This window comes from Citrus sinensis, chromosome 7, assembly GCF_022201045.2.
Source record: "Citrus sinensis cultivar Valencia sweet orange chromosome 7, DVS_A1.0, whole genome shotgun sequence".
Taxonomy (NCBI): Eukaryota; Viridiplantae; Streptophyta; class Magnoliopsida; order Sapindales; family Rutaceae; genus Citrus; species Citrus sinensis.
This window is the reverse complement of record NC_068562.1, coordinates 4586210-4610944: the sequence shown is the minus strand read 5'-3', so window position 1 is coordinate 4610944 and position 24735 is coordinate 4586210. Positions and strand designations below refer to the sequence as shown.

The 24735-nt window shown below is 33.3% G+C and overlaps 2 protein-coding genes and 2 non-coding genes across 4 annotated transcripts; 1 reads left to right on the top strand and 3 right to left on the bottom strand.

Moving 5' to 3' along the window:
• Window positions 1-4453: 4453 nt before the first annotated feature.
• LOC102618741 (growth-regulating factor 1) lies at window positions 4454-8199 on the top strand. Its single transcript, XM_006466364.4, has 4 exons — window positions 4454-5226; window positions 5786-6004; window positions 6381-6720; window positions 7104-8199. Exons 1-4 carry the CDS (start codon window positions 4794-4796, stop codon window positions 7912-7914), a joined length of 1803 nt encoding a protein of 600 aa, XP_006466427.2. The 5' UTR covers window positions 4454-4793; the 3' UTR covers window positions 7915-8199.
• A 4389-nt stretch (window positions 8200-12588) lies between these two features.
• LOC112496444 (small nucleolar RNA snoR8a) lies at window positions 12589-12676 on the bottom strand. The gene has a single exon (XR_003063006.2). It is a non-coding gene; the product is annotated as a small nucleolar RNA snoR8a (small nucleolar RNA).
• A 77-nt stretch (window positions 12677-12753) lies between these two features.
• On the bottom strand, window positions 12754-12852 carry LOC112496454 (small nucleolar RNA snoR126). Its single transcript, XR_003063017.2, has one exon. It is a non-coding gene; the product is annotated as a small nucleolar RNA snoR126 (small nucleolar RNA).
• A 9961-nt stretch (window positions 12853-22813) lies between these two features.
• Window positions 22814-23675, bottom strand: LOC102619043 (basic leucine zipper 4). The gene has a single exon (XM_006466365.4). The coding sequence runs from the start codon at window positions 23637-23639 to the stop codon at window positions 23082-23084; it is 558 nt and encodes a 185-aa protein (XP_006466428.2). The 5' UTR covers window positions 23640-23675; the 3' UTR covers window positions 22814-23081.
• Between the last annotated feature and the right edge of the window lie 1060 nt (window positions 23676-24735).

Below are 24735 nucleotides of genomic sequence, written 5' to 3'. Positions count from 1 at the left end.
CCACAACTGGATTTAAGAACCACAAAACCATTATAACAAACTGAGATATAACGATCAAGGAGAGTGGTGAAGATTAAAGAGCCAAATGAACTTTCATGTGAAGGCATTCTTGATTATTCTCAATATGCACATCTATCTCATAGTCAAATCATTTGTGAAAATAAATGTAGTGGTAACAAAACTTACAATAGAAAAGCAACCAAAGAAATTTCTCATGCGCAATGCTTGTCATTAAAACAATCGGCAGGAAACCGGCACTATGCAAACGACAACATATCAAATTTTCAAAAATACATTAATGCACAATTAATGGAAGTGGTATTATAGGTCGACATTACATGCACGGAGTCTATCAACATAAGCTTTGAGCACCTTTTACTGCGATTCGACTTTCAATTTTCAGACAACTCCTCTGCAAAGACTGTCTTAATAGCTTAATAAAGGCACATGCATTTTTTGCCTTGAGGCAATAAAATCTGCTCTCGTTTTTTCCACAACCTATGTTACTTAGACTAGGTACCCCAAGGCCCGATTTGCATTTACTCTCATTCGTCAATGTATTAGTTAATGGTAATCTGCCAATGGCCATTACTTGATATCCAACGAAAATTAATTGAACCACTATACTTTGGCTTTCTTTTGTACATGGAAAAAGTTGAGTCAAGGGTACGCTTATAGTTGGCTTTTATTCTGCTTACAATAAATAATAATATTGAACACCAACAATCTAACAAATTAATTAATATTTTACAGACGGTGGTTCTACTATATCTCAGCCTAGATGTAGATTAAAACTTACAATATTTTACTATTAAACATACCCAAGAGAAAACTTGGACTCATAAGTCAAGGGACATGTGACATTCGAGCTTGGGTGAATACAATGGATACCTACCAAAAATAAATCTAGGTGAGAGACGCGTTTTAACTTGTCTATGTTGTCAAATTATGTCATTTATTTGAATATATTTAAATTCAATTATCTTAACCTAAATTTGGAACTACCATTTAGTGGTAAATATTTAAAATTAAAAGTTGCATTCAATGATGTTAATTTATCTATAATTTAATTGTGTGAAATCACCGGCTCTAAATTTGTTTCGAAAATTTAAGCTATTTTTCTAACCAATAATAATGTTAACAATTCCAAAAGCTTAACCAAAGGACTAATATATAAATAAAGCCATACTCATATGAATGGTAAAATGGTAAAAAAATTATTTTATATATTGCGAAAGATTATTTGTTGCTAGATGAATATATCACCTTATGTATAATAAATCTTTCAAAATATTTAACATTGCTCAATATAAAATTATTCTTGATTGGTCTATAGATCACATGACATGTAGTTGTACATAATATTCTCTTGTTCTTGGTGTCTTTATTTTAGGAAATAAAAAGTTGTTGGGTGTTTTATTAATCATATGCACCTTTTTTTTCTACAGTTGAATCTTATATTAATTTCTTTAAAACTGCTCTCTAATCACAGTGGCCTTGCTCAATCATTGTTTGTCAATCTCAAACACCCTTCCGTGCCTAATTCAATCTCAGTTTAAGAAGGTTTCAATAAGGGCCAAAAGAAGGAGGGAAAAAAAAAATAAAAAATCTCAGTCAGTTCAAGAAGCTTACAAATTTCGCCCACCCAATCTGCAAGTAATTGTTTTGTACCTTTCTGATGCATGCACACCACTTGTCTGTTGAAATAACTCATGAGTTAAAACCTTCACATGGCCTCAAGGCCATGCATGCAACAATCTGTTACAAAAACCATGAGTTGTATATATATGTATATGACCACAATCATCTTCAAATTCATGCAAATTGTAAATGCAAAAATATTATTGGCTATTTGAATACAATCTACCAAAACTAACTAAAAGTAAGACCTCCGCCTCATGTTTAGAAAAATACATGTTCTCACTGATATACGAGAGGTATATTCAGTTCAGCCACCGCAGTTACGAATCGATAATTTGTCGCGTGACATCGGCGAGGGAGCTGAAGACTAGTGTCCTCAACTCTCAAGTCTCATCGCGTACCTAAACCCACCACAGTTTAAGAAGGTTTCTCTATTCAATAATATAATAATAAGATTTATTATCTAATAATAAAACGAAAAATTGGTAACAAGTCCCAATTTTGGAACCACGTTGGAACAAACCAAAGGATCCCAAACATTATTATTAATGAGAAGAAGTATCTGGACGTGGATTTGGGGAAGGGTCACGTGGCATTCACATCTCTGCTAATGTAACCCACATGCCACTAGCCATGCCATAGACAGCGACAGATATGTCCTACATATGAAACCGCTGTAAGGACCCCCTTGTAAACTGCAGAACCCAAAGTAACTTGAGGGATGCCGTTACGCTAAAGGACAAATGCTCTATTAAAGAGTCAAAGAAAATTCTACAACAGTGAATTGCTGTTCAATTACTTCTACACCCTTCTTCAATTTTAAATGAACCTACAACCCAATATTTGCTATTTCACCCTTGAGATTGTTTCTATTCCTATTTCAATCCGTTTTTACTTTTTCTTTTGGGGGGACAAAGAAAACATTAATTTTCAGTCCAAAACATCGAAATTAATGTTCTCTCCGAATGAAAAATTACCCACTTTAAATTAAAAGGGTAACCAGAAATACAAATGTAATAGGAGAAATTTTAGAATATATTTAGGGTATTATGTCAATCATACAATAAACAAATAATATCATGATATGTATATATTTATTTTGAACCACCATCATGTAAGTGGTGGTTGTACTAAATTCAACTACACATGTCATGCACGCATTAACTGGTTGTAGTATATCTGAGGTATTTTAGAATTTCTCATGTAATAGAGGTTCATAGTTTGAAAGGTTATTTAATACAATGAATTTGAGGAACTTTGAGTATTTGTTGTCTAAAAACTTATGGAACGTGTTGAATAAATCTTGGTACCATAAGTCAATTCAATAACACTTAAAGTGATTGTTGTGTTTTTAATTAGAACATTGTAAATTTATCTTTATAGATGTTGTGCCTTCTTTTCTCAACTAATGTGAACATGGCTGTAATCATTTTCATTTTTAAGATTCATTTTATCTTTGATTTATTTTTGTAATAAATAAGTACAAATAAAATTTAGCATTTCATTCAAAATTTTCCTATGATATTATGCTTTTATGATTATTACTGGGAATAACTTAATAGATACCCTTTTTTTCCAAAAAATATTCACTCCTAACGATTTTTAAAAAATAGATCGTTAAGGATAATATCATCTATTAAATTTTCAACACGACTGTTAAAGATAATATCATCTATTAAATTTTCAATACGACCGTTAAGGATATTATTGTCAAATATATATTGATATGATGTTATATTGAGTTTTATATTTCCTCTATTCGTAGTTCTATAAAAATATACATTTTATGCTATTTTTTGTTTTAATTTTTGCTTAATTTATGAAATCGGAGTGAACTAAAAATAACATATTATATATTTTTAGGAAGAAGGATGTTATACAAAAAAGTTGAAAAGAGAAAATGGGAGAAGAATAAATAAAGCATCATCAAAAGGTGTACATATTTGAAAATAAAATTTTAATTTGTTTCAGATTAATGAAGTGTTTATGAAAACTTCACATGACCTTTTTTTCTTCTGATAACAAAAAAAATGATAGATAATCAATAAAAGCTAAATCACATGATTATTACTAGAATCCCCTAACACTAGGGAGCAATTACAAAACAACCCGAAAATTATACTAACACAAAAAAGATTTTGAAATTAGTATTTTTTATCATAAAACTAAAAACATCATCAACTACTCATATTATATCCTTAAAGACAATAAAATTTCAAAATAAAATTTTATATTTTTCCCCCAGTATTAGAAATGAATACCTCTATAATTCTCAATAAAATTTATACGCATTAGAAGTGAATGCCAAATAAATTATATCATTTATGGTTAAGATGGTAATTACCATTAAGTATTATTGCAAACCAAATCATGCTAAAACTGACAATATAGATTTTCCAACTTTGAAATTTCAATGAATAAACTTAAAAACTCTCTAATAATGTTATAGTAACCATTTTACTTTGTCAATTGAAACGTGGAGCGATGTGCCCACATCAAGATTACGAATATAATTATATGTCCATTTATGTTTAGCCTAAAATAGTTGTGCATCACTTGTCCGTTGCCTTAAATTTTGGTCATTTTCATTAACTGAGGGGGAAGTTTTTAGTAAACTAAAATCTTAAGCACTCCCTCAAAAAGTGCAAAAGATCAAAGAGGAAAGAAGAAAATCCTAGACCCAATTTGGGGAGATTTTTATAAGTTGAACTTATCCGGAAAATGACTAAAATTTTATTTTTAATTTTTAAAAAGAAAAAAAGGGATAAATATAAGCTAGCATGGCAAGGCTTTTGAGTTGAGTTGAGTTGAGTTGTGAAGTGTGCGCTTATGAGTGCTGCTATACTATCTACTACTACTAGCCTTGTCTTGTCCTCTTTCTCTTCACTTTCAAGTTTCAACTCTCCTCTTTCCTCTCTCTCTCTCCTCGCTTCTCTCTCCAGTTTTATATATATTTTTATTTTATTTTTTTATCATCTCAAAGCCGGGCTGAACACAGTAATTACACACCGACCATTCCAAGATGTGCACTTCTCTTTCTCGAAACTCTTTTGTTTATGGCTTTTAGCTGCTGCTGAAACTTGAGTGTCACTTTCATGAGCTGCTGATGCTTTAATATGGAGGTTGTTTAGATTGTGTTGTGAGTCTCCAATATGGATTTCGGGGTTCTGGGTTTGGAGGGTCTGTCGGGTCTTGAAAACGGAGCTCCATCTCAGCTCTCAATCTATCCTGAGACCATGCCGAAGGCTGTTGGATCTAGTTCTAGGTTTGTCAAGAAAGAAAGATCTGAACCTGATGAAGGTGACAAGCCTGTTTCTAAAATGCCCAAGACTGTTGATTTTTCAGCCACCAAAACATTGACATTGCACCAACCCACCCCTTTGTTGAGATCTAATTCTCTTGTGTCTCCTGATAATAATAATACTCGCAACCAACACCATGAGCAAATGCTCAGCTTTTCTTCATACAAATCGCAAGTTCCTTTCCTCACTACAAGTACTGCTTTAATGGAGAGAAGCTCACAACAAGCCACAGCCTTTCCTTTTTACCAGCACTTACCTTCTTCTGCTCACACTCGAAATACAGGTATGTGTTTTATTGGTCCAAATTTTATTTTATTTTATTTTATTTTATTTGCTTGGTTTATTTTTTGAAGTAAGTTTTTGTTTTTTGTCTTTATTTATTTTTTTTTTTGGGAGGTGGGGTGGTACAAATGTGTGTCTTTAGAGATGGATATTTTTTTGTCGCATTTCTGTGCTAAAAATGGGATTTTTAGTATAGGTAAGTGTCTTTGGTTTCAATTACTGTTGAGTGTGGAGGGTCTTTTCCTTGGCTTTTTTCTTTTAAATAAGATTTTTAGTTTCGAGTCTTGTCGAGAAAAGCCTTTTTTTTTTCTTTTTTTGGTTTCCTTTCCTCTGCACGCTCCTGGGTTTCTTTTACTTTGGCTTGGAGAAACAAAAGGGGTAAAGAGCAAGGAATGGTAGGAAAATCAGTAGGACTAGCGATTAAGGCTTGTTTGGTTTTCTTTCTCTTTGGAATGACTTTTTAGCGTAATGACTTTTTCACCTTGTTAAAATTAAATCTTTTGATTAGACATGCAGCTTCTATAAATGTTACTAAGTTATCTTATGTACCATTTTTACAGGTTACGGTTATGGAAGCTTGAATGCAAGCATGCATGGGTCTTTTTCTGGAGCTAGAGGACCATTTACCCCATCTCAGAGGATTGAGCTAGAACACCAGGCCTTGATCTACAAGTACATTCTATCAAATGCGCCGGTACCATCCAATTTGCTCATTCCTCTCAAAAAGTCCCTTCATCCATTTGGCTTGCCCTACCCTGCATCATATGCTTCCAATTCATGTAAGCTCCCTATCACACATGAGTTACTGATCTCCCGCTATATGCTCTAATGCTGTTGTTTTATTTCCATTTTTTTAATTTTTATTAATTAAAAAAGGAGTTTTGGAGGAGGCTGATGTGGTTTGGTTTTTGTTGTGCATGAATGCTGAAATGAATTTTTTTTTTTTTAGTGATCGGCTAATTTTTCTGCTAAGATTTTCCTTCCTTAAATTTAAAAGGAAATCTAGGCATTTTCTCTTGATCTTTGCTAGAAAGCTCCATGTAAAATATGAGATAGCAGAAATTGAAAGTGATTTTAGTCATAAAAGTTACTCTGGGTTTGATATAAAGCTCAACTTTTTTATTTTTGAACTTATTCTTCTGTACATAAATGTAGATGGATGGGGCACTTTTCATCTTGGTTATTCGGGCAACACTGATCCCGAGCCAGGGAGGTGTCGCCGGACAGATGGAAAGAAATGGCGGTGCTCAAGGGACGCTGTTACAGACCAAAAGTACTGTGAAAGGCATATAAACAGGGGCCGCCACCGTTCAAGAAAGCCTGTGGAAGGCCAGACTGGCCATTCTAATTCAAAGGTGGTTCCGACTACTTCGTCCGTGTCAACATCGGTAATAGCCAATGGCGGCGTGCCTAACAGCCTCGCAATTAGTCAGCACGAGTTAAAAAACTTGCAGCCGGTTGCAGCCAATCCTTCCGCAGACGCTCTTGTCAGCAGGTGGAAAATAACAGTTTTGAACTTGAACTCTCTTTATTTGTTTAGTTCTCATTATAGGGTTATGCACTTTGAAGATGATCCTGCATTTAAAACTGTTTGCATAGTATACTCTTTTTCTTTTTCTTGCTTTTAAAGGAGATCCAATCATTTCATTTCACTTTGGTGACTGTGACTTGTCCTGTAGTTTTGACCTAAGATTCTGTTTCTAGGAGAATTTGTGTTGTTTTGGTTTGTTGTAAACTAATTTTAGGTTTGGATAAGGCCATTATGAAAGTAACACACAAAGTCATTTGCTTGGTTTTGAGTTCATCTTTCCTATGCCTTGCATTTTATCATAAATATTTATACTACTTTCTGCTAAGCAAATAGGTTATCTGTGGCAGAGTGCAAGATTCTCGGAGCCTTTCCATGATGTCTTCCACCATCAACCTGAAGCCTAATGAATCTACTTTCAGTTTTCCAAAACAAGATTTTCCATGGGAAGAATCCTCTCAATCGGTGTTTGGACTTGTTTCCTCTGATTCCCTCCTTAATCCTTCTCAACGGAGTTCATACTTGAACTCCAAAAGCTATGATGAGTCATTTCTAGCTTTCAATGACCAAGAAACACAAGACCAGAATCCTCTCCGGCAATTCATTGATGACTGGCCCAAGGATGAGTCGAATCGTTCTGTCATTACTTGGCCGGAGGAGCTTAAATCAGACTGGACTCAGCTATCAATGTCAATCCCCATGGCCCCTCCGGAGTTCTCATCAGCCTCATCCTCTCCCACCCATGAGAGGCTTGCACTATCACCACTAAAATTATCTCGGGAGCTTGACCCTATGCATACTGGTTTGGGGATGAATGGTGACCTTGGTGAGCCAAACCAAAAGCAGACTAACTGGATACCGATATCTTGGGGTAGTTCTATGGGAGGTCCTTTAGGAGAGGCCTTAGCCAACACCAGTAAAAATGTGAATGCCTGCAAGAACTCGGCTCTAAACCTTTTAACAGAAGGGTGGGATGGCAGTCCACAATTGGGATCTTCTCCTACAGGTGTCTTGCAGAAGTCAACTTTCTGTTCACTTTCAAATAGCAGTTCAGGGAGCAGTCCTATAGCTGAGAACAAGAAGGCACCTGATGGAGCAAACCTATGCGACGATGTGGTTGGCTCAGCCCTTGCAAGTTCCTCCTCTATACCATCTCTGTAATCAGCAGTTGAACCTGGGCGGTGAAGACAAAAACAAAGCGGGGCAAGTCAAGTGCTGGAGTTTAAAGCAAGTTGATGAGTAGGAGGCTTTGCAGCAACTCCTTCTATCTAATTATTATTATTATTATTTTTTAATTTTATCTGGTTCCTTCTAGGCTTGTGGTTTTAAGAATTTATAGTATGAACTTAATGGCTAAACCAAATTGTAGGCATTGGGCACTTTTAACTCAGGAAGCTGTGGTTTACCTATAGTTTGTGAATTGAAGCGATTTATGATCGATTCTAATTTTCTTTTGTACTGCGTGCTGTCTGATTGTGCCCATCATCACAAGGATCTCCTATCTTACATGCATGTAAGATAAATCTCCTCACATAAACAGTATATGAGTCCCATGTATATACTGTTTATATAAGGAAATGTATTTTACATGTATTGTTTATACGAGGAAATGTATTTTACATGCATGATTGGGATTGCCTCATCACAAACAACTGATTCCGAAAGCTAGAAAGCATGGCAGTGGGGTCAAAACTGGTCAATGATTACCGCGGAACATTCATCATCCAACCGCCTATTGATGTCGGATGATAATTGATTCACTTTCTTGGGTCCGGGCCATGCTCTATATTATTAATTATCCATCTACACAAGCATCATTTAATTCACTGTTTAAGATTGGGACGAAGTTTCCTCGACTCCAGGCGGGAGGCATTCTTGTGGCCAGGCCACCCAGCAGGGCGCGGCCATGCCCCCCACTGAGTTGATTAGTCATATGGCCCAGTGGCTCAGTCTCAGGCTCAGGCTCCGAATGGGCCAGCCATGGCCAACTGACCCTACTTGCATCACTTTGGTCTTCTTTTGGCTTGACGTAAAGTAATTATGATGAAAGGCTAGGACCAATTCTGAAGAAAAATTGTGGAACATGGCCCCATGACATAAAATGATTGAATTTGAAACCAGTACCGATTTAACTCTCTCTCTCTCATATTGACATTGAAATTGAAAGGAATTTGTGTTAAAATTTTCACTGTTTTATGAAGATTGTTGTGTTACTTTTGTTTTCTACTACTTGTCTCGTGTGTGGGTCGGGTCTGCAACGGAAAAAGATTGCAAATTGACAACACCACCATAAAGTTGACACAAAGACACCCATCACTCGGTCAGATTGCTCTGTTGCAGGGGCCCGGCTAAAGTTATCATAACTCATTACCTCAACCTGAAATATAAATTTGTAATTTTGAGAACGAATTATATTATTTGAGACAACTGATTTGATCAATCAAAGTCATGAAATCAAAGGATATAGTGTTATGCCATCCTCTGTCTTTCCATTTCTCAAACTTAGAGACATAACTGCTCAACAAACGTCATTAGTCAGCATTCAGGACCGTCTGTGAACAAATTAAGCTACTTATATTTGATATAACTTTTAAGAGAAGAAAAAGTCCTGAGGCGGCAATGCATCCCCACAAGCCAGCAGCCAGCAGCCAGCAGCCAGTAGCCAAGCCCGTTTGTGTTTATCATGTACCATATACAGGATTAATGTCGATATGTGGCCACCGTTTGTAAAGGTGCTTCATCTTTCTTTCTTTTTTCAGCCAAAAGCTTCAAAGAAAGAAAGAAGCACGAATCCAGTGACATGGTTAAATTAGAGGCAGTAGTGAGTCAGAGCGCTAGTCTTCAGCGAGAAGAGAGGCAGCGGCAACTGGCAAGTGGCAACTTTGAGTGAAAAAATGCTTGTGATAGCAACAGATGCTGATCTGGGCATGCATTCTGGCTAGGAATATCTCTTAACTAAGCTATATTCTAAATTCCTTGTGGAAATTAATAATCCAGTCCGCTAGTTTAGTATCATTTTCTTTTTTGTGTACCTTTTGTTTCGCTTTCTTACTTTTATAGTAAGACTCGTTATTTTTATTTTGCACAACATAAGATAGTTGGCTCTGGAGCTGTTCTTTAAATTTAGAATAAATTACAATGAAAGGTTCATGGGACCAGGACTCAGTCAATCATTGGACCTATTGAATGATATAATAGAGCAGCAAGGCCTCAAAGACAAAAAAGTCACAATTTGCTTTCATCTCATGCTTGCTTCTCCTTTTTCCTGTTTGATAGAAAGTTTTTAACTTTCATTGAATCAACTGATCTCATGCTTGTTATTTACAAAGAGTGGAGCTTTTAACACCCCATCTAAAATAAAATTCTCGTAAAATCTCTTTTGAATTTTAATTTATAAAAAATAATCCCGCAAATTGGAACCAAGTCACCAACCATCTTGCTTTAAAATTTCACCCTTCTTTTAAGTTTTTATTTATAAAATGCATATAAATCTTAAAATCTTAAATTAATTTCTTCATATTACATGACTTCTTTCTCCACCCTAAACTTCTATAAATTTCTCAAGGAAAAAAAATTAAAATTAAAATATAAATATAGATCACTAAATTAGGTGGGTTAAAAAAATTGTTAAAAGAAACATTTATTTAAAATGTTTCATTAAAAATTTTGATTCAAAATAAAAATATAAATTAATTTATCTTTGGTAATTTAAGAAGTGTCAAAATGGCTTACTCCATTTAGTAATCATATCTTTTTTAACTTACTTAATGATTCAATCTTTTTCGTCCTTTTTTTTTCTTTAAAGCTTTTTTGTTAGATTTTTTTCATGCATCTTCTAAAACGAAACCCATCAAACACCATTCTAGTTTCTTCACTTGTCTTCACCATGCATGTTCTTCAACTGCCAATATCTTCTTGTCTTCACCATGCAGAAATGGAAAGTATGCTTTATTTTTGTTTTTGTTTTTTTTTTTTGATATTTTGGTTTTTGATTTTCATGGTGATGGGTTTTGTTTTATATGATGAAGGGTTGCGATCTTCTCTTTCAGTTTCAATATTCTGAATTTGCCAATATCTTCTTCTAAGTTGTTATTCTCAACCTCATCAAGTTCTTGAACTTTGTGGACTTCTTCCCCACTTTCCATTTCTACACAATAAAAACCATCCGCACTGAATGTAAATAAATCAAAATTGACACGACAATAAATAATTAAGAACATCACCAAAAAACTCTTCAAATAATATTTTATTATTTATTTGAAGAGCCACATCAGCATTTAAGGTTCCAAAAGACACTTCAATTAAGATTCTTTAAATAAGAAATGATTATTTATCTTCAAATTTGGAGAGTTGCTTTCTCTGTTTTCAATTTACATTTTATTACTTTTTGTTGGAGAAAGAGAGATAAGCATTTTAATTACTATTGACTTTTGCTTTAAAAAAATAATTATTTTAATTAAAATAATATTAACTCATTTCTATTTGAAGAGTCTTTTGAAAAATAATATACTTTTTCACTATTCTATTTACCACATAAATAAGCAAATAAATATTTGAAGAGTAAAATTTATAAAGCCTTTTAGAAATACTATAATGCTACGTACCAAAATCAAATGCCCATTATATAAACAAGACCCAAATGCATCATTTCTATTGAAAATCAAGACCCAAACCAAATGAACTTGAGCAAAGTAGACAATCTGAAAGCACATATAACCAAATGAACGATCATACATGGTAAAATCAAATACCAAAAAATCAAATTAAATTAAATTGGAACTGGAAGAGCAAATAACAATAAGATTGGATGAAAACTGAATATCAAAACATTAAAAAAAAAATTAATTGATTAATCAATTGAAACTACAAGAGCTAATTAAGAGCACAAGATGGTTGATTTACCGAGAGAAAGGAGCGAGCAAAAAGTGTTACATTCGTGCTTGATGTGATCTGGTTGGAGATGGGTTATGAATACGAGAGAGCTCATTGAATTTTAAAGAAGAAAATGGAGGGAATGCCTACAGTGGCTTCGTTATTTTTTCTTTTGTTCAATTTTTATTTTACTTCTGATCACGTGACAATCACGTGCAACTCATTAAAATTTCTCAATCGCGGTCTTTATTGCCGTTTCCGTCTTATATGGCTCTCACATGCTTGGTGCGTCCATCACTACTCTACTATTTAATAATGCCAGTATGGTGCGTCCATCACAACCCAAAACTGGCTAAATTTGGGCACCCAATGACCCAAAAGGTGGTTTTTAACCAAGGCATAACATTAGAATTTTTGGGTATCGTTGTTTGGGTAAATAACCCAAAAGCTGGTTTTAACGAAAGCTAGACTTGAAATTTTGGATACCATTTTTTGGGTAAGATGTAACCCCTGTAAGGTCCAAATTTCTAATCATCCCTTGTTCAAATCAGCGACAACCAGGCCTTATTTCGAGTCGAAGAAAGGTCCGTTAGTCAAGAAATTTCAGTTAGCGTTCAAAAATAATGTTGCAGTTCGTGTTCGCAATCTGAATTAAAATTTCTTCAACTGTTGCAAGCACCGGGAATATTTCAATAAAATTAAGACTGATTTGAATGGGAGAGATGTCTCCTAGTACATTTCTTTTAGTTGAAAGACACAGCTTAGAATAAGTCACTAGTGCTCATTAGCACGCGACGACGCAATAAATAAAAATTAAAACGATTTGTGGATTCACGCTAATTTACTGATAATAAGATGATCCAAGCCTACAAATCGCAAAACTGAAATTGCCAACAAATATTAAAAATAATAATAACAATAAAAAAAAAAGGAGAAAAAATGAAAGTAAAAGTGGAGGTGGGAAGAGCTCAGATTCTATGGGTGTAAAAGAGTCTGTCATGCCCAGTGGAGCATTCAGAACGAGGAATTATCTTTTAATCATTGCAAACACCCTCACTTCCACTAATTTTAATTTGATCATTTTTTTTTTAAAAAAAAAAGATAAAATAAAATAAGCAAATGGAAAGAATGGCTCAGATACGCACAAAAGTCATCAAAATACTTGCTTTTGGTCCCAAGTCTAACGACGTGAAATCAGCATCGAGAAATGTATTATCATCATCGCCCATAATCAAATCTATACAAAGACCGAAACAGAAAGAAACAACAAAACTCAAACAGGGGCATCCGATAAGTCGCTGCAACAAAAAAACATAGACTCCATAGAAGCGCAAAACAAAAAATAAAACAAAAGTAAAAAATAAATGACCTGATGCTCCAGAGAGGCGGAGTCTGCAAAACCCTAATGGCCGAAGGGGATTATATATAGAAACTAGATAAGAGGGAAATGACGAAAGTACACAAGTGCCCTTTAGCTTTTGGGCTTCTAATGAGGTTAACATCCCTTACTGAGAGGCGGAGATTTGTTGGCCGAAGGGGTTTGTTTTTATAGAAAAACAGAGAGAGCCTTTAGCTTTTGGGTCCTGGTGATTTCAAGGATAGGCCAATCCAATTGTTATGGGCTGAAGGGCTGATCTTCTCTCTTTGGGCACATACATAGACTTAAGCTATTAGCACCCCGTTATTATCCTCATTAAACTCCACTTTAGATTAAACTACATTCAGGAACAAATATGAATTTAATTGCACTCACTTCGATTTTTTTTTTCCGATGCAAATTACTTGCATTTATAAGGGATCCATTTTTTTTTTACATGTTACTCTCTATCTAACCAAAATTAAATTGCACAGATTTAGAACAATGTATTGTTCTTTTTTTTTTCTTACTGATTAAATATTTTATACTTATGATTGTTTTTACATTATTTTTAAAATATTTGTAACTTAAGTCAATGGTTGGCGTACAAAATTTCATCATCCGCAAAAAATTTTTAATTTATGCGTAGAATAATAATAAGATTGCAGAAGAAAAAAAATAAAAACTAAAAAATTAAGTTAAAAAATAAAAGTGTTTTATTTTTTTAAAGGGTATTTTTGGAATTAATGCAAGAATAAATGAAAAATGGGTTTTATGAGAAAATTAGAGGAGTGCCAATAGTGTGATTCATATCAATAAATATATGATTTAAGATCTGCAAAACTCAAAAAAAAAAAAATTATTATGAGACGATCTTGATTACTCTAGCATGCACACACTCACAGTTTTTAGGTAAGCATAGCAAATTATGAATGGTGTCTCCTTAAATCATATCTAATTATACCGCCAACAAATTTCTTGAATTTGACTCTAGAAAATTATGGGATTGGTAGTTACAATTAAGCCAATACAGATAATTTAATTTATTAAAAGACTTGAGTGTTGAAATAGAAAATACATGTAAAAGAAACACAGTACTTAGGTGGCATTTATTTTTTTGGTCTAAAATCTAAATAAACATGAATTAGTCTAAATTCTAAATAGAATTAAATGTTTAAATCTAAATGATATGTTTATTTTTTTATCTGAACCTTTGTTAATAAGTAATAATTTGTTTGTTTTCTTCAATTTAAAAAGTTTTCAAACTAGTACCTTTTCATTTGTGCCATTACAAATTTTAAATGCTGCATAAATAATAAATATTTTAAGGAACATAAATAAGAGTATTTCATTATAAAATAAATTATGTTCAAGTGAATGCAACTCTTTAATATTCTAAATTAGAGCATATTAGTCAATTTTATTGTACTTTATAATGTATTATACGAAAAATGTTAAAAAATTGTAAAGATAAATAACGTTAACTTGAATAATAGAAAAAGATAAAAATAATAATAATAATCCACTACTTTGTTATCATTATCGCATATTATGGAGATAAATAATAATGCTAATTAGTAAGTTTTATTTAGGTAATGATGAAAATAATTAATTAGATAGTATTATTTTTGGAGAATATCTTTTCATCACGTTATTCAAACTTTTTAAATTAAGTAAAAAATTTGACTTAATAACTTAATGACTTAAAGATTAAAAATTTTCATTAAGTTAAAAAAAATAAACTTAATTAAGTCATTAAATAAAAAAAAACAAACAGTCCCTGAATTGATTGAAATTAAGTCAATTAAGTCCTCAACTTAAAAAAATAAACGCTGCTTAGTTGAAGTCGTGCCTCCAACAAACGGTAGACTTCGGCCGGTAAAGAAGTTGAAAATGATAATGCTTGGAACATAAAGAATCATTCGCTTTTCGTAATGATCATTAGCTTTTTGATTCCAAGCACTTAGAATTTTTTCTAGACTATACCTACCGGGAATGAGGACATTTTAAGTTACTTTATCAGTTTATCAGATTTTATTTTATTTGTTTTAAGGGGTCATCTGAGACTTCTCTGACTAATTTCTATTCTTCGTATGCATTCATGCAGGCTTTAGCTTATAATAACAAATGGATCTCCGCAACAAATTAATTTACTAATTTATGAAAAATCTAAAATTTTTAGGTCAATGGTTTCTTGTTCTGATGACTGATGGCCAAGAGGCGAATGATCTGTGTAAGGAAAATGTTTTTTGTTTTTTGTTTTTTTCCTTTAACCCCTTGTTTAGTTATGTACAATAGATATACCTCAACGAATCTATCATTACAAAAATTTAGACAGTCTATGATTCGAGGTTTTAGTTCATGCTATAATTGCATGCCTGTAATCCATCCAATATATTAATAATGTATCTTCTGAATGTAATATGTATATAATTACCTTATCTTATGACATTTTACCTAAAAGTAACTTAGTCAATGGAGCTAGTGAATCCAATGAAATTTAATTAAGGCTTTGGATACACGCCTTATCAACTTACTTGCCAATTATGGGCATTAGCAGACCTAACGAATTGAACCTGCTCTTAGTTTTCTTCTCTTTAATCATCTATTTTCCTTAAATTCATTTAAAAGCAAAACTATCTTCTTCTTCACGTTTCACTTGCTTCCCTTGCCGTTAGGGAATGTGAAGAGCATGAAATTAAATATATGCATATCTATATATATAGATGTACCCTCTAACTTAATTTATAATTTCGTTGCAAAACAGAAAAAAAAAAAAAAAAAAAGATCATGAGCCACAGAAAAATTCAATCACAAGGAAGCATACCATTTTCTTGGGAAGACAAGCCTGGTGTATCAAAAATCACTACGCCTCAAGAGTGCTCTTTAAATCAAGGGCTACATGCACTTAACCTAGAATCACCGTCACCGCCGCCGCAGCCGCCAAGAACAGCTTCTAGTAATCCCAATAGCCTCAGCTTATCGGCGGAGGAGATATTAAAGATACCTCTCCCTCCTTGCCCATCACAGCAGCCTCCGAGAAGAACCACTTCTGCAAAGGGCGTAATAGGTTGGTGGCAAGAGGACCCTTTTCTTGCTGCTTACATGGAGTGCACCAAAAGTTCAAGGAGCCGACAACGTAAGAAAAGTAATCCTAGTTCTGTCGGTTCAAAACCAAAGAAGAAGAGCAAGTTTTTATTTTCGTGCAAGGGTTCTTGTGAGACTCATGATGATAATTTTGTGAGGCTTTCTAATCTTCCTCCTCTACCTAAAGAAAGAATTAGAACCCTTAGATGAATGAGAGAGAAAGAAATTTACAAGTGACATTTATAACTTCTCTGGATCTCAATGTAGTATTATAACTTATCTGAAATAATAATATATTAGTTATGCAATCAATAAGGAGACTTTATGTTTGTAATTTCGTGCAGAGATCCTGTGCATGTAAAATTTTTATTTATGAGGTTATTACAAAACTAATAATTGTGATTCTCTTATAATCTTAGCTGTTCTTAATTTTTAAAAGTCTCTGTTATGTCGTTTTTTTAATAAAATTTTAATTTTTTATTTATTTTTATTACCAATCACCCATGTGAATTTTTTCTCATGAGAAGTTTCAATTTTGTTCTTGATCTCAAAATTAATGTTAGCTCTAATTATTGATATTGAACTCTAGAGTCACCCGAAAGGCCGAAACATTGCCTCTACATATGTCGCCTGTGGTCAGTTATAAACTTAAATTTTTTTGGGGTAAGTTAATGCATTACTCTGTAAATGTGTTCAAAACTTATGTTGGGTTATAAAAGAGGAAATTACTCTATGATTGTTCCAAAGAAATGCGCGCGCGACTAGAAGTTTGAAACACTGTGATTGCAGAAAGAAAATAATTTAGTTTTGCTTCACGTCGTTAATAAATTTTTTATTTTTGAGTCTTTGCTCATTGCAGAATTTTTTTTTAAATTTTTATTGTACACGATTTTTTGTCATGTATATCTCTCACTTAATCTCTGTTGTAGAAAGTATAAAATAATCAATAAAGTAAAAAGTGATATCACCATAAATGGGGAACATGAATTCTACCCCTAAGAATGAGCCTCATAAAATATACTCTCTATTCTTAGGGAGCTGGAATTCTACCCACAGGAATGAGCCCCATAAATTATATTTCTCAAGAATGGGCCACAGAAATTATGCTCCCCCAAAAATGTGGAGCAGGAATTATGCTTCCCAAGAATGGGAGCAGCAGAACCATGCTCCCCAAAAATGGGAAGCAAGAATTATATTCTCCCAAGAATGGAGAGTAGCTTAGGGAGCAAGAATTATGCTGCTCATAAATGGAGAGCATGAGTGGAGGATCGCAAAAATCATGGGTCCATGGAGCTCTTGACTCAATTTTAGGTTATGGACCGCACATGAAAAGTCAAGTCCAAATAGGGAAGCTATCGTTGAATCAAGCTTAGTAAAATAAAAGTCGATGATAGAAGGATATTACTTGATCCATAAGCAAATTAAATAGAGTTTGATACGGATACAACCTATGAAAAGATAAAAATATTTTATAATTAAAATCCTAGAGTATAGAGAAGAGTTCAATAGAATTTAAGTTAGAAAATGACTTTATCTATATAAGGCTATAAAAGCAGTGGCCTCTCATAGTGTAAGGCACCGAAAAAAAAGAAGAAAAAACAGAGAGAATCAAGTTGTAAGTGCGATCGTAATAAAATATTTTTCTTTCTCTACCCGTAGACGTATGATAAAGGTCGAACCACATAAATTCTTTGTGTCTTTTTATTATATCGCCCCATACAAATTAATTCTCTAATTGACCAGAAATTTACGTCAACAATCTCAATCATTTATACTTTCTATTATCAATACAACAACTAAGTTAATTTGGATGAAGACTCGAGTCTTAGTTGGAGATTGAAGTCGAAAAGTTTGTAGCCTAAAAACTATAGAACAGGGACTCAAGGGGTTGGGTTACATTGAAAACAAGACGTTTTATGCTATTCTATCCTCAGGCCCATGTCAATTTTACACTATTGGATTTCGGTAGCCCAATAATTTCGAGCCTCATTACCGCTTGAGCCGCCCAGTTTATTCAATTTATATTCAATTTGTTACGCTGAAAATCCTGCAAAATCTCTTCAATTGAGGGCCCCTTAGATTTAACTATTTTGGTGCCTCGAAAAAGATTTTGTATACAACGTCTCAACTTCTAATCGATAAGATAGAACCTAGTGCAACCTTTTTCATTTGGATTTCTAGGCACAGTTTCTTCAGTTGTCATCGATTATATTCAATTGTTACGAACATGAGAATCAGAACACATGTTTATGAAAATTGACAAAATTATCATGTTATATATTAGGGTTATTATCTGGTATTTGAAATTAGGGGATTGTCACTTTCCTCCTTACAGAAATTAACATATACTATTTACCTCCTTACTGTTTTTATAATGGCCAAAAATTCCCGTGACAACATAAGTTTACAATATTACCCTTATTTTTAACTATTTTTTATTTACATTTATTATAAATTAAATAAATTACATGAATAGAAACTAAATAAAAAAATTAAGCATTAAAAAAATATATATTTTGATATGAGAAAAAAATTAATAATAATTTTTTTCTTGTAATTATTTATTTTATGAACATTTCTTATAATAAACATTTTGTAATATTTTAAAATTAAATGTAAAAAGATAGGAAAAATATTTTATTATTTATATTATAATAAATATTTTAGCCATTAAAAAAATAATAGGGGGAAAAATTGTATATGTTGATTACTGTAGGGGGGGAATTGAAAATCTCCCTTTGAAATTATTATTCTTCAGTATTTTTCTTTCCCTCCCAAAGAATGGTCCTCCTTGAGATTTTTACTTCTTGCTTTTCGAATTATGAAGATCCCATTAAATTTATAATATTGGGGCTGCAATCGGATAGAATTTCAAGACAAGAGGACTCTCGTTGTATATTTTGATTTTATTAGCAGCAAACATTTGATCCCTAACAATTTAGTATCATATATCATATCACATGTATATCCAAAATCAACATGATTATGTCAATTGTTCCTTGTGATTTCTTTCTTTGTTTCTTTAATAGTTACAAGAGACTGATTTAGCGATCATATTATACAAATCTTGGTTTATCATTCAATATATATTTTGTAAAATGTAGCAATTTTGCCTTATCTAGAAGTTATATAGATAACTATTACTTTATGGTAAACTCTCATTTTTCTTGGAATATATTCAAGCAATGTGTTCGTTTGAAACGGTTTTTGGGCTGGCTTTAAACAAAGAAAGAGCATCTTTATCGCTGATACAAAATTTGTTTAATCAAATCACGATGGTTAATGGATCATTAAAAACAATATAAGTGTCTAAAGCTTAAACCGAAAATATATCCTAAATATTGAAAGATAGTAATAAATTTTCGATATAAATTCAGATACAATCTCGTGAAAATTTTAGACCTTAAAAACATACGGTGGTCGCAACAAATATTTTGTTTATAGAATTACTAATTAGATTGTATATACAATGCGATGTTGATGGCTAACTAGTTTTGAAAAATCAGTTCCCACTTTTGAGGAAGGGACAAAACTTGCTCTGTTCACATGTTAAAACTCAAAGCTAATAAAGTCGTTGCAACTACTACATAATTTTACATGTGTCCTATAGTATTTTTGAAGTTTGCGACACGTATTCCTGAAACCTAATTAACTTTTTGGACATTGGAAAACAACTCGAAGCTTCGCATCAAATATCAATTCTTAAACCAATAATATCGTTCGTTAGTCAAGAAAGGAATTTTCACTCGATTAAAGTCGCCATGACACCTTGAACTTTATATCTGTGATAAAGATAAGGAATTGTCTAAATTCGAGGGCTGCTTGAATTTGAAGGCTGGGGGCCCATTTGGCATCGCAGTTTTGTGCATTATTAGTGTCTTTAATAATTAAAATTTTGTTGATGTAACGAGGGATCTAGTGACATCCGCGAAAATATAGATGTGGGTTCGAAGAAGAGACACTTGACTTGGCAGTATGCATAGATTTTCGGAATCCAAATTGAGTCCTTATTAATGAAGAAAAGATAAAGACAATTATATATATATATCTTCTGCTGGAAAAATTATCAATTAACGCTTTAATTTTAGATTGGATGTTGCAAAAGACTTGAACCAACCTTACCTTTCGAGCTTTAAATCATGCAATTTATAGCTTTTCATCAACTACTTTTTGTGAAAATTATACATATTCAGAGACACACACACACGCGAACACTATACGCCATGTAGCGTATATTTGAGAGATCTGGAAAGAATATGGAAGAAACTCGAACCATACTCAAACATACCATTCAAGCACCAACTATGAATTTTATGATGCCATTACAAATTCTTTTACTCTTTGAAGGTCTCAATTTTGTAGTTGCAATAGCTACCAATTTTCTTGAACAAAAGACTAACTGGAATGATACCATAAGCCGCACCAACTGATCGATAGAGAAGATTGGTAGGTCTCTATTTTGTAGTTAATGTGCATGTATTTGTAAGAGCATCTCCAAAAGTCTCTATAAATTTTACTTTTCAAATACTTATTTGCTTACTTATGTGGCAAATAGAAGGGTAAAAAAATATGATATTCTCCAAAAGACTCTTCAAATAGAAATAAGCTAATATTATTTTAATCATATAATTAGTTTTTTAAAGGAAAAGTCAATAGCAATTAAAGCATTTCTCTTTCTTTCTTCAATTAAAAGTAATAAAATATAAATTAAAGAGGGATAAATTAACTCTCCAAATTTGAAGAGAGAGAATTAATTCTTATTTGAAGAATCTTAATTGGAGTGTCTTTTAGAGATTTAAATATTGATGTGGCTCTTCAAATAAATAATAAAATCTTATTTGAAGAGCCTTTTGGTGATGCTCTAAATATATAATTCTTGAGTCAGAGAGAAAGATGAGATGAAATGAATACGGGAGGTCTCCATAGACCGTGGAGAAGCTTTTTAGAAGTACTAAAAATAAGTTCTAATGGAATGCACATGTATTCAAGACTTCAAATTTGACACATATAAAAATCATTGTAATTTTATATTATTGTCTGAACTCTTATCTACTAATTAAGTTTTGAGGTGAAGTAATTACTTAACAGAATAATTGCTCTAGAGGTCCAAATGCACCTATTAAATAGTAAAAGATCAAACGCACATTCTAATATCATAACACAATCATAAACAAATAAATGACATTTACCTCTTTGTCTTGCTAGATTTATTAAACATCAATCCAGTTATATATCATTATATTAGATATTTTTTTATTCTACTATAGTGGGAAGAAAAGAAGCCTATACCACTAACTCGGATGATAAGTTCGAAATTATTAGTGAATAATGATAGATTGTATACAAGTGAAAAGATAAAAAATAAAAATAATAAAAAATCTTAATATAGCAAGAGAAGGTCTTTGGTGTTCCTATAACATTATTCCTTCTCCATTCAATATTTACCAAATTGATATGCATACTATTATGATTGGTTGAAAAATACATGTAGTTAAGTACTGACTGAAAAAGAAGCAGTACTCTAGCAGCATCTAAGATTTATATAAACAAAGAAAATAAGTGGAATAAACCAACTAAAATTACATACAATAAATTTTTTTGTACAGTCAAGGTTCGCCAAAAGAAAAAAAAAATACAAAGATAATTAACTGGCGAATACAAACGGTGAAATTCTCCATCTTATTCAATTGAGAAATTTTTTATTCTAAATTCTTAGGACGTCTATAATTTTCACTTTATATAATTTTTATTACTGTCGTGTACTCTTTTATCTTATTAATAATATTTCTCTTTAATAATAAAAACAAAGAATGGATGTGAAAAGAAAAAGTGGGGAATATCCACTGTGCAATAATAACATATAAGAATAACATCTGATTGCAATTTGCAAATTAAGAATAACTCGCCTACGCAAAACAACAAAATCTGGAGAAAATTAACTATGATCATACCCGAGATATGATGCATAATTCCATATTTTCCTTGATCCACAATTGAATTGGAGCGGCGAATGTTTTTTTTTTTTTTTTCTGAACCATGAGGTAATTTTAAATGAGTCTCAATCGTGAGAAATATTTTTAAATTCGTTCTACAATTCAGACTATTGGTTCTGTGTTGGCTCGAATGCATTTGATTAAATTACGTCCTGGAACACAATTTGTGGCCCCCATTCCTTTCATGTCCAATAGTGAGGTCACTGATCACTTTATGATTATAAATTAATTAAAGCTCTAGTAGTCTTTGTGCATAATCCAAAACCAATCCAGGTAATAATTAAAGAAAATTAAAGAGGGGGTAGTGCGAGCTGGACTTAGTTGGATTTTTTTTAAAAATATATTAAGAAAAATATTCGCTTCTTGGGTTGGACGACTTTCTTTTGTGGCTCTTGGGTGATCGATAGTTATTTTATTACTATTCTGCCCCTGCATGGACAATCGTGTACCAGCCATTGGTCGCGGAAAATGCAAAGATAGATGGAGTAATACGTCAACCCAAATAAACCCATTCACGACCGAAAACGACAACGCATTATCCCTCAAATTTTTGGTTTTGGGATACGATATTTATATTTGAATGATGGGCATTTGCGACTTCTCACGTCCAATGGGTTCATCAATTCATAGGAAAGCACGATGGAATTAATTTGATGTTTTTGGAATTTTGGAATCACTTCCACGTAAGTTTCAGTGACTCGCGCAGCCGGCGGCAAATTCGCTTAATTAACTTATGCAATGAAAACGGACCTTACGAACTATACCAACCATATTTTTTAAAGCCAACACAGAACCAACAAATTGCTTTGAAAACCGAAAACACCAGTAACTAGCTTTTTACATGAGAATTATTATACTTATAATAACATAAGCCCCGGTTACCCAAAAATCACCGAAAACCCCACCATTTTTGTTTACTTTCATAGCTAATTTTTTAACTACACAGAGAGAAAGAGAAAGATAACTCTTTGATTCTGCTTTGAATTTAATGAAACCGTTATTATAACTTAGTTATATGATTATGTGATTAATGATGAGGTTTGTTCATTCGTGACAGCGGAATTGCATGGCCATGCAGACGTGACCTGTTGGAGCTGCCTGTAAAGCAAAATTTGACGTATTTCCGACAGTCTTCGCCGGAGAATAGTATGTTCGGACCGGAGCCGATCATTGTCTGTCCTTACACGTTGACAGTGATGCAAGGCAAACCGTAACCGGTTCGATAGTTCCCGGTTCTCCATTCTAAGGCGGTTCAGCTGGTTCCTTAGGTTTTCTAAATGCTTCTGTTTACGCATGCGTGACCTCCGGGCCGATTCGCGGTTCGATATCATGCGTCTACGCTTACGCTCGTCGATGACAGAAACCGTCTGCCTCGGCTCATCTGAACCAGAGTTTGAGTTGGTTTGGATCTGGTTCGGTTCATCGGAACCGGAACTTGATACCGCAGGGATCGGTGATTGGTTTGGGGCTGGAAAAGGGTCCGGTAAGTCCCACGGCGTGAACTCACTTTCGAAATCGGGAAAAGGGTTTCCGAACATCATCTCCGATGAGAAAATGGCCGGACAAGCGGACAACATGGCTCAGAATTTTCTTAATAGATAGGGGAGGAAGGAAGGAGGAGGAAAGGGAAGAAATGCAGCGTGGGGGGCTCATATTTAAGGGCAGGGCTAAGGCTCTTTGTGGGGCCCACTTGGGAAAATGTATGGGTATTTTGGTCCAAAATCGTATGTGTATTCGTAGACCGTATGCCTCCAATCGTTTACTTTTGAGTCAGGTGGCACTATGGTGGGGTTGAAGTGTTAACTTACTTTTTAAAGCGACATGCGGGTGACAAGCTCGTGGGTCCCCGGAAAAGATTGGTTTTATTGCTTAGTCATGAAGAAACAAAAGAGTTTGGGTCCCGTTCGGATACACGTCTTTCTTCGAGGAGTTGGGTGTGTATTTAGCCAATAGTATGGAAAGGTGCAGGCGCGAGACACGTGGGAGTCGGCTTGGGGGAACCGATTTGGCTCATCATGAACGAACCGATCCGAATAGTATAGTTAATGATTGATGGGCACTTGGGACTAATTTGAGAACGGAAGCAAACTTTTTGAAATGGTGAAGTCTCTGGCCATCGACTTCAAATGACGTTCAATCAACTTTTTCACAGGATAAAAAAATAAAAATGATTGCGATGTTGTAATGGTGAAATATCAATTGTGTTTTATGTCATGGTACATGCTCCATGGCCCGTATGCCCACCTAATAGCCATGAAACAATTCAAATTCCATTTTCTATCATACATGTATATGATTTGATTTGCATACTTTAATGCACTTGCTTAATTATTCCTTTTACCATTTCAATTTATTAATTTACAGGACGAAAGAAAAATTATTTATATAGACATATCTAACGGAGTTTACATATTATTTTTATGAAGAGCAATTAGAGGTTGTTGTCAAATAGTATTTTATTAGAAAGTTTAATTAATTTTTGTCTTCATCTATAAGTACACACACAAAATTATGAAGGAAAATATTAAATTTTCTATGGTTATAAGAGTTCATAATTATGAGAATCTAGACCTAAGTAGAATCATTATTGAAGATGGAAAAGCAATCCGCTAAAGGGCCCCCTCTCCAAAAAAAAAAGAAAGAAACAAAGGTAAATTAACAATTGTTGCACGG

Bases quoted from the DNA above. Each gene is read 5' to 3' on its own strand.
- LOC102619043 (XM_006466365.4), bottom strand. From the start codon at position 23,639: ATGTTGTCCGCTTGTCCGGCCATTTTCTCATCGGAGATGATGTTCGGA.
- LOC102618741 (XM_006466364.4), top strand. From the start codon at position 4,794: ATGGATTTCGGGGTTCTGGGTTTGGAGGGTCTGTCGGGTCTTGAAAAC. The intron at 5,227-5,785 runs GTATGTGTTTTA...CCATTTTTACAG, and splicing joins TGCTCACACTCGAAATACAG to GTTACGGTTATGGAAGCTTG. The intron at 6,721-7,103 runs GTGGAAAATAAC...TATCTGTGGCAG, and splicing joins GCAGACGCTCTTGTCAGCAG to AGTGCAAGATTCTCGGAGCC.